This window comes from Schistocerca serialis, chromosome 4 (assembly GCF_023864345.2).
Source record: "Schistocerca serialis cubense isolate TAMUIC-IGC-003099 chromosome 4, iqSchSeri2.2, whole genome shotgun sequence".
Taxonomy (NCBI): domain Eukaryota; kingdom Metazoa; phylum Arthropoda; class Insecta; order Orthoptera; family Acrididae; genus Schistocerca; species Schistocerca serialis.
In genome coordinates this window covers 447,880,556-447,894,149 of record NC_064641.1, presented here as the reverse complement: position 1 = coordinate 447,894,149, position 13,594 = coordinate 447,880,556, and the positions used below count along the sequence as shown (strand labels likewise).

General features: G+C 40.5%; 1 protein-coding gene across 2 annotated transcripts in view; it reads left to right on the top strand.

Annotated features, from left to right (window-relative positions):
• Positions 1-13,594, top strand: part of LOC126475082 (exosome complex component CSL4) — a 74,600-nt gene that overhangs the window by 44,165 nt on the left and 16,841 nt on the right. For both annotated transcript variants that reach the window (XM_050102649.1, XM_050102648.1), the window contains exon 3: positions 2,312-2,386. In XM_050102649.1, the coding sequence (XP_049958606.1) occupies positions 2,312-2,386 (75 nt within the window). The remainder of the gene's footprint in view (positions 1-2,311; positions 2,387-13,594) is intronic.

Below are 13,594 nucleotides of genomic sequence, written 5' to 3'. Positions count from 1 at the left end.
ATTGCACCGATATCAATCTCATTGATGCCACATCATTATCCCTTGCTGCGTGTAACTTATACTGTGGGGACTTCAGTCCCTTCATACCTAGGGGATCCAGACACAAGCCCCTGTGTCCACCAAAAATGCTCTGTTCTGTTTACCGTGCCCACTAAGCAGAACTTTTCCTTTGCATATGCTTTTGCAGCATTCTGTGTCACTGTCTGATGTTGTAGGAATTGTCATTGGCATTTAACAAATGCTTTGGTGTTGCTGCCCATTTCACTTCTTGTTCTAAGAGCCTCGTGTCTGATTCCACACTTCTTCACATTCATGTTATTGTGTTTGACAGCATTGCTTCTAAGTATGGCCCTTACACAACTAGCACTTTATGTCTGAGGAAATAACACTCCTCTTATCCTGCCCCCAGCTCGCAATGTCAACGTCCTGAAGCTGTGTAGCAACTATAATGGTGGCAGCCCAGTCCTTCAGATACATCCTTTATGGTACATGGCATATGTCTTTTTGTTGCCAACCAGTTACAAATTGACCGTATGAAAGCTCATCTGACCAATTATGCAGCTTAGTGGCAGCTCCAAAGTCACTAATAAACACCAATGTTTCCTTTGCTGGCTTACCCAAAGAAGGAACCACAAGATCAGCTGCAATAGGATCCATTAAAGGAAGAGGTACACTGACTAGATCTTCTGTTTCCACTATCTCAGCTTGTCTGTGCTTATTATTTGCCTTTAGAGTGTCTGCCCAGCTGCCTTTGCAATGCTTCATTCTTCTCCAACAACACAGCAAACCCTTTTGACAGAATTTCAGCTGTCCACTGCATCATCATTGCCCGCATTTGTGCAACATCTGTCTAGCAATACAACACCAAAAGAGGACACTTACTACAAACAGTCAGATAAAGATACATGTAAAACAACAACAAACTTTAAATCAGATTATAGTCCAACATGATTGCACTTTCATTATCCTTTGTATGTCCTGTCTATTCACCATGACCATGAACAAAAATGTACAAAAAGGCCACAAAAATAAAAACTGACTCACCAAAACACCCATTTATGAACTGCATACTGCGTGTGAAGTTGCGGTCCTGGACCCAGCTGCAGACATCAATCAGCAACTGCTCTGACAACATTTGTAATGACCAGGTTGACTGGTTACTGTGGTGTGTGGTGGAACTAGTGCAGTGGTGACTAGGTGCCTGTTAAACAGCTGATGAGATATCACAGGAACAGCAGTTAAAAACCATTTATTACTGAAAGTACATCCATTGTGTCACGCTGGGAGGCAAGCACCCATGGGGTGTAAACAGCATGCACTTAGTCTAGGAAGACACCACAATCAGTGTGTGGCAGCAACAGATGCCATAGTGCAAGGCCACTGATCCAGCATAACAGGAACTCTGCCTCAGCTGCATCTATAGAGGCCATTAGCAGCCCCAATCGAGGACAACCAAGGGAGAATGATCATGCTAGTGACTTTGCGCAGAAGTGGCAGCTCCCAACAGCAGAGTTTGTCCTGAGCAGAGGCAGGCAGCAAGAAGCTTGCCCATGCAGGTGATGGTGGACAAGCAGTTGCATATCCTCCAATGGAGCTAGAGACATCCAGGGTGGGAGGCAGTAGCAGCTGAAGTGAATCCACCGGATGATCTGCTGGTTGGAGAGAAGTAAGTCACAGCATCAGACTTGGCACTATCAGCAGTGGCACAGCTAGCTGCGACAGACTCCAAGAAGGGTGACTGCTGGATCCAAGTAGATTCATAGACTGATAGGCTCGTGGATGGATGTAGATCCCTTCTCAGGACTGGTGCCCTGTAAGCTCCAATAACTTGACTAAAAATGAGGGTTCTTTATACTGGCTTGGGGTGTACTTGTTTTGCTAATGCACCGGTTCTGGTCATATAAGCCACGATAAGTCCATGACTCAGATGTGAAGCCACTGGGCCGCCAAAACTGTGATGGCTCTGTCTTTTGGCTGTGTTGCTGCTTTCGCACCTCTAGTTGATCAGCTTGGTGACATCATGAAGTATCCATCTCAGCATCATTGTGCAGTTCTTGTTGTATCAGGAAGTAGTAGCCCACCATGTAGAAACGTTCTGGCCTGGCCATCTTACGCTGTGCATTGCATTAACTAAGGGATATATCTTAATTTTTCCTAGCCTCACGGAGTACATTATTTTGCAGTCCAATAATACCAACACTGCCCATTTTTAAAAAAAGAGTTCGCTTTACATGTTTTCTAACATCTGTTGAAAGATTTTGACTGTTGGCAGGTGCGAAATGTTAAATTTATGTGCTTTTTCTCTTTACAGTCGACCATTATAGAAGTTCGAAGTATTAATGATCAGAGTATTGTACCTGCTCCTGGGGACATTGTCACAGCAAAGGTGAGAATTGGTTAAAATTTCATTTTTGCTAATGTATTTAGTATGTATAACTTTCAGTTACTTCTGCAAGAGGGAGGTCTATCTGTGTCCTATTATTAGACTCCGTGACCTTCTACATTTCTCTAGAGCCTTAAGTTCCTATTTTCCAGCTCTTTTTCCTATAATAATTTCTTGACCCTTTCCAAGTAATTAATTAACTTGTTTATGTCATACCTGGGAGCAGCAATAATTTTGTTATGCCAATTCATAGGCAACTTCCTGTCTAAACCAATAATAATTTTTTCAGGTTCAAACTTATTTGTCAGACAAATTAGTAACCCACTTCGATGCAAACCTCTTTACACTTTCCTTTCTGGGATTAAACTTCTCACCTGCCCAGATACAGTTTTGCAACTCTCTCTGTTTTCGTTTACCCCAAAACTACTTTAAAAAAGGCTTTCTTAAATTTTTCTAACATATCATACTGCTCAGTAGCAGTAACACTCCCATGTCCCAGCTGCACCCAAGAATTTTGTCATAATAAAACCTTTTGTATCCCACCTGGAGAGGCGGTGTGTGAGTCTGCTCCTGTGAACTGCTTCTGTAATGTAGGCTGAGAGTGAAGGAAGTTAGTAGGAGCGGGAGAGGTGAAGCACTTCGGTACTGCATGTAACTTTAACACTTTTAATAGAGTCAAAAACACAAGTAAATATCAAATACATTTATAACTTTGGCTAGGATGAGCACGTAGGTGTGAAGCTGTAGTCAATATCTAATCCTGTGGAGTTAGGAGCCCGCATCTCGTGGTCGTGCGGTAGCGTTCTCGCTTCCCACGCCCAGGTTCCCGGGTTCGATTCCCGGCGGGGTCAGGGATTTTCTCTGCCTCGTGATGGCTGGGTGTTGTGTGCTGTCCTTAGGTTAGTTAGGTTTAAGTAGTTCTAAGTTGTAGGGGACTGATGACCATAGATGTTAAGTCCCATAGTGCTCAGAGCCATTTTTGTGGAGTTAGGATGAGTGTTCTGTATAATCTCAAAGCTAACAAATACTCATTGCTGTCCAAGCTTTAACTGAACGTAACTAATACAAAGTCTCAATAGTAAGCTAGCCCACTCAGTAGTAGAACCAATATATCCAGGCCATCTGCTCTTGATGAAATGGGGAGAAATCAAGATAGCACTAACTGAGCTCCACAACGTCAGCCAGAGAGCACTGTGGTCAGCGTAGTTAGTCTTCTCTTGTAATGCCAACTTGCGAGAGCGTGCACCTACGTTGTGGCATCGTAACTATCGACGCCACAAAACCAATATTTTGCGATCAGTCCAAAATCCTTTTGGATGCATACTTCCAGATGGGTCAAAATGTAAAAACTGTAATATGCACCACTTCAGAGGATTCAGTCACCAAATTATATCCGACACTGTTTAGTGCCTGTTCTAATGCTATGCTCCACTATAGTCAACTTGCTATCATGCTCAAGCAATTTAGTTTCTATCACTTCAACACAATCAGACACAGCCCTCACAGATTTTAAACAGTTTGCACTTCCAGTATTAATTTTACTGTCCAAAGTTTTGTGATCATTTTTGCAAACAAATTCTACAGCAGCAGCTTTCTCCTCCTTTTTATATTCATCCTCTTTAACTTGATCTACTCTTTGTTTGCTTCCAATTGCCACTTTTTTAACTGACGTCTAACATTCTCTGACATTTTCTTACAGTTTTTCTCAACTTCAGAAATTCATTCGTCCACCTTAGTGTCAAGCAACTGCAAATCTTTCTCCCACATTTTCTTTAATTCAGCAGCCTGGTTTTCCAGCTTTACATTAATTTCAGATTTAAATTTCTTAAGCTCACCAGCTGAACCAGTAATACTACTAGGATGCTCACAAGACTGTTTGTACGTTTTATTATCAAGATTATCAGTCTGTTCTGTATTTACTTCAGTGAAATTTTTCTTCATGTTAAACTTGAATACTGCATACTTTCTGCATTATTTACCCCAATACGGTTTCCTGTTCTATTAGCTTTACAGGCAACATACCAAATTTGATATCTGTTTTCACTGTTTCGTGTTCAGTTATGTTCAATTGACTATCATTAGGCAGCTTAAAATCACTAAAATCATTCAACCTCTTGGTGTTGAAATTTAAGCTATTACCAAGAGATGCATTTTTTGAACATTTTGTTCCAGTTCTGTCCCCACAGTTGTAGATAACTGAGGTACATCATCAACTGGAACTTCATTATTTAATAAATCACTGTTTGTCTTTGTTCAGGATTGCTTATTTGACTGGCACTCACATTAGACAGAATCTCATTCCCCTCTTTCACATTTACGGAACTGTCATTCTCTTCCATCCTTCCAAGTTTCGTAGTACAAGCAAGCAATAAATAAAATACACTTATCTCCAGTATTCTGCTGTAGTCGTGGTATGTCATCCCAGTGGGTCAGATCTCATCTCTCAGCTACGCCAGATCCAGGGCCCCCGTCCATTTTGTCCATTGCCTACAGTGCCACTCTGTTGTGCCACCTGCTAACTGCGTCTGACACTATCTTGTCCAATTACATCCTGCCTCATCTGTCATCTTGATGTTTGCTATCCATTTCCCATCTGAATACCCAGTCATCATTGCATTTGATCTCCTTTTTCACTTGTATTATTCTGTCCCTCACTCACTGTGCTGCATTGTCCTCTTTCAAAACTGTTCCCAGTAGCAGTTTCGAGCTACTACAGCTTTTGAATTGCTGAATGCAGTGGACAACATGCAATGACGTGGTTTGTTGTTCGTCCTACAGAAAATGTCCACTCATCTTTCGGTGATACAATCTTCAGCAGTTCAGTCCACACATCTGATCTGTTAGAGAATGAATAATGTTCTTCGGCTAGAGAAATGTATAGCGGAAACTAGCTGCACTACACACACCTGCAGGTTGCATAAAATGTTTTCTGGTATAAGGTTAGCAGAGCTGTTAAGCCAGGGCCGGCCAAACGCTGCACAGTGTGCAGACGTGCGGAAGTGCTGCACATGTGCGCACGTGTGCGACCGCGAGCAACAGCGACATCTGTTATTAGACATGTGTCCTAAATGAATGGCGGCGGCTCCACTTCCATGTGGTGCAAGCAAGAGCGCAACATATCCAGTCTCGTTTACCCCTGGTGACCGTAATCTTAACAGAGTAGTGCTGAGAAATGGCAAGTACTGTGAAAAAGCAAAGGACGGGAGATCTGTGTTCTCAGTCGTTTAAAAATTACTGGGAACTGCAATTCTTTTTTGTAGCCGTTGGTGAAAACTCACAGTGTTTGCTGTGCCGCCGAAAAATAGGCGGCCAGCGTAAGCTTTCAATTGAAAGACATTACAATACATATCACAAAGACGAGTGTAGTGTACTCAACAGTGAAGAAAGGCAAGCAAAATTAAATGTCCTTAAGAAAATGGATGAGACACATCAACTCGATTTTACTGTACGTCAAAGTAACATACTTATTGAACTCTTAGTTTCTTGTGTTACATTTATGTCTGTTTTACTGTACGCTGTACAATGTACTTTTTTCAATTTCCCAGAATGACAACCACACTAAATCTTCACTGCGAGCAAGTTTTAAAATCGCATTAAGAATTGCACAATCTGGGAAACCCTTTTCCGAAGGGGAGTTTGTGAAAGGGTGTCTGATTGATGCTGCAGAACTTGTGTGTCCCACGAATGTTAGCAGGTTTCAAGAAATCGGTCTATCCAAACAAACAGTGACAAGACGTATCAGTGCTATGGCCGGCAATCTGCACAGGCAGCTAATAAATAAGGCTAAATACTTTGTTGCTTTCTCTGTTGCGCTTGATGAAGCAACAGATCTTACAGATACAGCCCAGGTTGTGATATACATACGAGGTGTCGATAACACACTTTGTGTAGCACAGGAGCCACATCTGTGCGTAGAAACATGCACTACATGAACGCTGACGGCTGCGGCGTGCACGCTGTGACCCGGAAGTTGCACATGTGCAAGAGCATCACACGCGTGCAGAATTTCTGGCCGGCCCTGTGTTAAGCAATATAGTTTGTGAGTGAAAACTTCAATATATTGTTACTCGTGTGATACAGAAACTCTGCCAAGCCAGTGCTTGTCTTAAGTTACAGTGTCGACACTCAAAAGCAATTGGTCACTCATAGTAGCAAGCTTATGGTATCTAAGTGAACCAGTGACCAAAAAGATTACAAAATGAGCAGTCTGTGACAAAATGCTCAGTCAAATATTATGCAACTTGATCCCTTTGGACATTTGTTTCATATTCTTGACTTGCACAAATGCCATGTTGATTTTAGTTAGTTCAAAAATTGTAGTTTATGCATAAAAAATGGAATTTTGCTTATTCGTCTTAGTCACACATTCGCGTTCACTTTGTGGCATTCAATGGTTAAGGTTTACTCATAATTATTGCATTTATTCAGAGCTTCTAATGTATGCATCTGAACATGATGATTGCTGAACTCCTTACACTTCAGAAAAGAATTCTCTCAGTCCACAAAATATGCGTGAACTTACTTTCTTCTGACTGACTGACTTGCATCATAGCCAGTCCGATATTACTATTAAATCCTACAATCCCACATCTTTTATGTTTGACCAATCACAAGCTAATAGCTTTTATGAACAATTTTTTTAATTAACAAATTTAAAAAATCTACAGTTACCAAAAGAACTCACCCTCTGAATAATAGAATTATTGTAAAATATTTGTTTCCCTAGTCCCATAAACAGGCTGTTTTCAATTTCCAAATTTCCTCTGAGAGTATGATTCACTCTCTCTGTACAACCACAGTTCTCACACTAGCATATACTCAGTAGATCTAATAACATTCATTTATTATATTATTTTGCATTCACACCTTCATTCACATCAATAACTAAACATATTTAATCAGAAATAATTAATAAAAATAGTCACAAAAGATAAAATTTCGGCTTCAAAATATTTATTTAGACTGTTTAGAAATTTCGTGTATACGATGCTGACACCTTGTAGCCACAGTCATAACTACTTGAAACTGCTGCTGGATCAGAACACACACGTCATGCGTTCTAGTTCTAAATATAATCTATATGCTCACTACCATTGGACACAGCAAGTGCTGCTGTGCTTCTTAACAAGACATTGTGAGGTAACACTATCTAATTACACCTCCTGAGTACCATTACAAAATCACACATTGACAGAAAAGAACTGTGCTTAGAAACCCAGAATTATTATTGAATTACTACAGCAAGGCAAGGAGTACTGATGGATCTAATAAATAAGAGCAAATACGCTCAGAACCACTGCGTCATAGTTGCAGACTTGGCCCTTCAAATAGAGGGGCATCCAGAGTTCAAGGACACATTCTGTCATGCTGTCATTCAGTCCATGTCTCTAGAACCGGAAAGAAAGACAGTCTGTTGAGTTTCAGTGAAACCATGACAAGGTGATCGATGATGGCCAGCCTGATACTTGCTAACCGACTTCAACACCGAGAGGCAGGCAACCTGATGCATACCACGGCTGTGGTATGCCAGACTGCCTACTGAGCCATTGCAGATGAGAAGACTGGTGAGTGGCCAGCACTCCTCCACTACTGGGTCCTTGTGGGTGATCCACAAGCTGCCACCTTCACACCAACCATGCGAGCATTGTCTGTGCAGGCTCATAGCCATCTTGTGATTATCTGCTGCAGCCTTGATCAATCCATGGTGGTTAACCAGCATCTAGTGTTCATGAAATCCAACATCTTGAACCATAGTCAGTAGTCTCCACCTAGGCGCATGACGGGCTGTCTTTGAGAGCACTGAGGTGGAAGCTGTAGTAGGTTACCATGGAACTTCTGGGTGGGCAGCATCTTCCTAGCTCCATCACCACCACAAGCACAGCATACAGTTCTAATATTGATTTGTCAGCAATGTCACGACTCACTAGTCATCAACACTCCTTCTCAGTACTTGCGCTTATGCCTGGCTGCTGACTGCAGCTCTAAAGTCACTTATACCTTTGTACACTCCACACAATAAATAAATAATTGTTATTATAAATGCTGCTTTACCGCTGATGACCCCAGGTGTGCACTGGATAACTCACACTCTCTATGCTCGATTTCCTGATCACAGTGCGATACCAGCATGTGGATCGCAACAATACTATCATATGCTACTTTGAAGTCTGTAAAGAGGTGAAGCATGCCAGTACCAAATTTGATCGCCTTCCCTCAGATTTTCCGTAGAGTATAGATCTGATCTACAGTTTGCTTTTTTGGGAAAAATCCACATTGATATGCCCCCCGTCTCTTTGTAAATTGTTGGAAGAAGATGGTCAAATAGTACATTAGAGAATACTTTATACAATAAGTTAAGGAATGTGGTACATCCATATTTATCACATTCTAACTGATCTCCCTTCATGTGTACGGGGCATATTATTTCTTCTTTCCATTGCTAGATCATTTTCTCCTCTTCCCATACTAAAGTAGCAGTTTTAAAAACAATCTGTTCCGATTCACTATTTCCTTGCTTAAGCAGCTCTGCCGAGATATGGTCTATTCCTGCTGCCTTGTTTCTCTTTTCAGTTTCTTCATGGCATTTCATGTTTCTTCTAGGGGTAGTGGAGGTGTAGTATCAAGAGTCATTTTCTCTGTGTACGTTAGTTATCTCTCGTGATGCTATTATTCTGAGGTTGAGCAGATTGTGAAAGTGTCAGCATTATCTTTCACATCTCTCTTTCACCTCACTTTAAATTTTTCTTATTTCATCTTTTATCAAGCCTTTTTTAAAGCTTCAGTTCTTCAGTGTTTGCTTTCTTCCACACTCTTCCTTATTTGGTAGGCCCTCTTTTCAAGCCTTTTTGTTCATAATCTTCCACCATCCTTCCTGTACACTGCGATTGTAGTGCTCTTTTATATGTCTCGTTTGTTTCTCCCATTACTATTTTTCATTCAGCGTCAAACAATGGAGATCTTGTATGCCTTATTTCGCTTTCTAGTGTTTCATTTGCTGTCTCCACTGCATCTTTTATTTCACAGTGGTATTCAATGTTACTACATTCATCAGTATTTTTGAGTATCTTTGTTAACTTCTACTGGTACTGTTCTCTAATTTCAGCTGATTCTAAGGCTTTTATATTATATTTAGGCACCACACTAAGCCGTGTTCCTTATACCGCATTGGTCATCCTAGCCCTCACTCTTGCCCAGGCCAGAAAATAATCTGAATCTGTATTTGGACCTTTAAGTTTCCTCACATCAAATAGATCTGATTTTTGCCTTACATCTCTCAGCAAATGGTCAGTTTGATTTACTACATTTCCATCTGATGCTGTTCATGTTCTTTCGTATATGTTCAATCTACCACCGTATTTCTAGATGCTGCATATATGTCTCATTCCATTATCATTGTTTATGATATGTTTGTGTGAAGTCCAGTTGTTGGTCTAAAGATCTGTTCTTTCCCAGATTGAGAATTTAGGCCACCAGCTATTATTTTAATGTCGTGTCGTGGATGGTCATAGCATGTTCTGTCCAGAGGTTCAAAGAACCTCTTCTTTCTTGCATTCTTCTGTTGGTGCAGGGATGTTAGTTGTTGTTGTTGTTGTTGTTGTTGTTGTTGTTGTGGTCTTCAGTCCAGGAACTGGTTTGATGCAGCTCTCTATCCTCTGCAATCTCAAAGTACCTACTGCAACCTACATCATTTTGAATCTGCTTCATGTATTCATCTCTTGGTCTCCCTCTACGATTTTTACCCTCTACGCTGCTGTCCAATACTAAATCGGTGATCTCTTGATGCCTCAGAACATGCCCTACCAACTGATCCCTTCTTCTAGTCAAGTTGTGCCACAAGCTCCTCATCTTCCCAATTCTATTCAGTACCTCCTCATTAGTTACATGATCTACCCGTCTAATCTTGAGCATCCTTCTGTAGTACCACATTTCAAAAGCTTCTATTCTCTTCTTGTCTAAACTCTTTTGTCGACCATGTTTCACTTGCAAACATGGCTGCACTCCATACAAATACTTTCAGAAAAGACTTCCTGACATTTAAACCTATACTCAATGTTAACAAATTTCTCTTCTTCAAGAAACGCTTTCCTTGCCATTGCCAGTCTACATTTTATACCCTCTCTACCCCGACCATAATTAGTTATTTTGCTCCCCAAGTAGCAAAACTCATCTACTACTTTAAGTGTCTCATTTCCTAATCTAATTCCCTCAGCATCACCTGATGTAATTCGACTTCATTCTATTATCCTCGTTTTGCTTCTGTTGATGTTCGTCGTACATCCTCCTTTCAAGACACTGTCAATTCCGTTCAGCTGCTCTTCCAGGTCCTTTGCTGTCTCTGATAGAATTACAGTGTCATCGGCAGATCTCAAAGTTTTCATTTCTTTTCCATGGATTTTAATTCCTACTCCAAATTTTTCTTTTGTTTCCTTTACTGCTTGCCGAATGTACAGATTAATTTATAGAGAAAATAAAGAATATCTGCTTTATCCTGAGCATTGATAATCTAGGGCCAACAGGAGCAAACCCAGTAACCAAATGTTTTAGTTGACACTAGACCATGGACCCTGTGCAAAACTCTTGCTTTCTCTCTCTGCATCTGTAAAATAGATTACCTTTTCTCTTTCCTAGGATCCCACTTCCACTCTGCCTTACTTCTTGCAGTTTTGTTGTTTGATCCATCAGCACTGTCCAGGTTGTCGGGCAATACATAGATATCTCAATCCATCTTTAGATTCCTGTACATGAATCCAGCTTACACTTTAAGTTTCTCCCACAATTTATTTGTTCCTTCCCATCAATCTTTTCCATGCCAAGCCCATATTGATTAACCAATCCAAGTTTCCTTTGTTAAAGTTTGGCAACAGATTTTTTTACAGAGCGTTGTCAGCGCAGTGTTCAACCTCTCCCCGGAGAAAAGTGATTTTTGATCAGGGTTTTCTTCCCTTAACCTTTGTAGAATGAATTCCATCACCTACAAGGCAGCATATTCTCTCTTTATTAACTTCAAGGGAGAGAATGTCTCATTTACTAGCTGTGTAATGCCAAAGGACTCATTTCCATTGCAGCTGCCATTGGAGTCTTCTCCGTATCCCTGGTTAGGGGCCCTTGCAAGGTTCTTTCACCCAGGCCTGGTGATCCAAGGCTTTTTAACAAGGTGTTACTCCTCTGGCACCTGCTTGCACACTCCTTGTGCAGCCGTGAGTTTGCTATTGGTTTGATGGAGTTGTTCCTTATTCTCACAATTATGTAAATGACTTAATTGTGCTTCTATCATTTCTTTGTGCATGACTTCCTACAGACATTTGTGCTAGACCATCAGGTTTTTACTTACCAACTTATGCAAACATGATTAATTTATTTACAGATTTGTCATCCATTTCGGTTCATATGCTAGTTACATAGAGACTTCAGAAACAAAGTTACGTACGTTATCCCACATTAAGACCCTTGGCAACTAGAGTGGCGCATTGTCAGAAGAGAGAGTACATGTTCCACATTTCCTTCAGAGATAGTTCTGCTGTGTTACGGATAATAGGCGCATCACAAAATGGAAATAAAATGCATGGCAACTGGAAATATCATCCAAAGTTGAACTGCTTTGTACAGTTGTCGTGGGCGAAACATCTAAATTGTACACAGGTTCACTGTGAAATTCTAGCGATATATGGACCAAAAGCAATGTTATGTGCAGCCATAGTGAAATGGTTCTAACAATTTGACCAAGCCTGCAGAGATGTGGATGGTGCTGATCAGAAAATCCAGATCTTGCACATATGATTTTTATGTTTTTGACAAGGTGAAGGAACATTTGTGGGGGAAGAGAGTTTACTGTAACGAAAATATTCACACAGTGGGTCTTGAATGACTCTGTGACCAAGAACCAACTTTTATTGGCGAGAAATTGAACAGTTGATATAAAGTTTGACTGTTGTTTACAGAGATTTGGCAACTATATTTGAAAATAGTGTAATGTATTGGTGTCAATTTTAAGTCTAATGCAGCATTCAATAAAAGTTACTTGACCTGCCATAGTAATGTGTAAATTACTTTTTGAAGCTCCTCATATATCTGCATGTTAGAAACTATAGTCTTGTTATTTCCTTTCTGCATCAGCCTCTCCTCATGGATGTTTAAAATTTTCCATCTCTATCACCAACTAATAATCAAATTTTATTTAACTTTCTGGTTGTAAAATTCACTAGCTCTATCACTTTAAGTTTTGTACCTTTGCTAAGTGGCTTTACTCTCTATACCTGCTCATTAGTGTGCAGACCTTGTATGTGTGTACAGACATACTACGATGCACATTACTTCAAAAAATCAACTGTAGTATTAAATATTGTTTTGTGCATTATGTTAAATCTCACAGATCATTTTACATTGTGCCGCTTCTTTCCCCATGTAGGATTCCATTATCATGTTAATTTTAAAATGTGTTTTAATACATACAAGATACTTTTATGGCATCTCGCTAAGTGACAGGAGTGGTTGTCATGACATGGAGATGTAACAACTAAAAGGGTTCAATATTATGGTGCGTCTGATAAAACAGAGCAGCATTGTACTCCAGTTGCACTTCACATATTACAGGAGCAGAGCATCCTGTTCTCTGATATGACAATTGTAAGTTAGAGAGATGATGAGAAAGATGAGAGGGGTGTTATCTTACCATAACCTCAGTGTAGCTGATAACTATTGCTATAGTCTGATTGAAATTACTTGATAGTTGACACTTCACATGCTAATTTCTTCCAATCAGAGTGCCCAGCGTCATGCCCAAACTGTTCACTGTTATCACAATGCCACAACAATTGGTCAGTTCACCACATCTGGTTTTCTTTCTTGTTGTGTTTGGTTCCCGAGTCCTGGATCTGCGCCTTTAATTTGGCATTTCGTCAGCTATGATAACAGTGTGCGCTATGATAACAGTGTGCGGAGGCGCGCGCACACACACACACACACACACACACACACGATGCTAACAATATACAGGTGTTCCATACACAGCACTGACCAAGCACTACTGGATTCTTCCGCACTAGATGTGATTCAGCATCACATAGACAATTGTTATAATCACAGAGTGGCTTACATTAGAAAAGTTTCACCTGACATCACGTGAAGTCAAATTTTTGAAGGCCACAGTTCATCATTGCAACTAGAATATCAGTGTCATAAATCTAATAACATTACTCATTTTGCTGTCGTAGC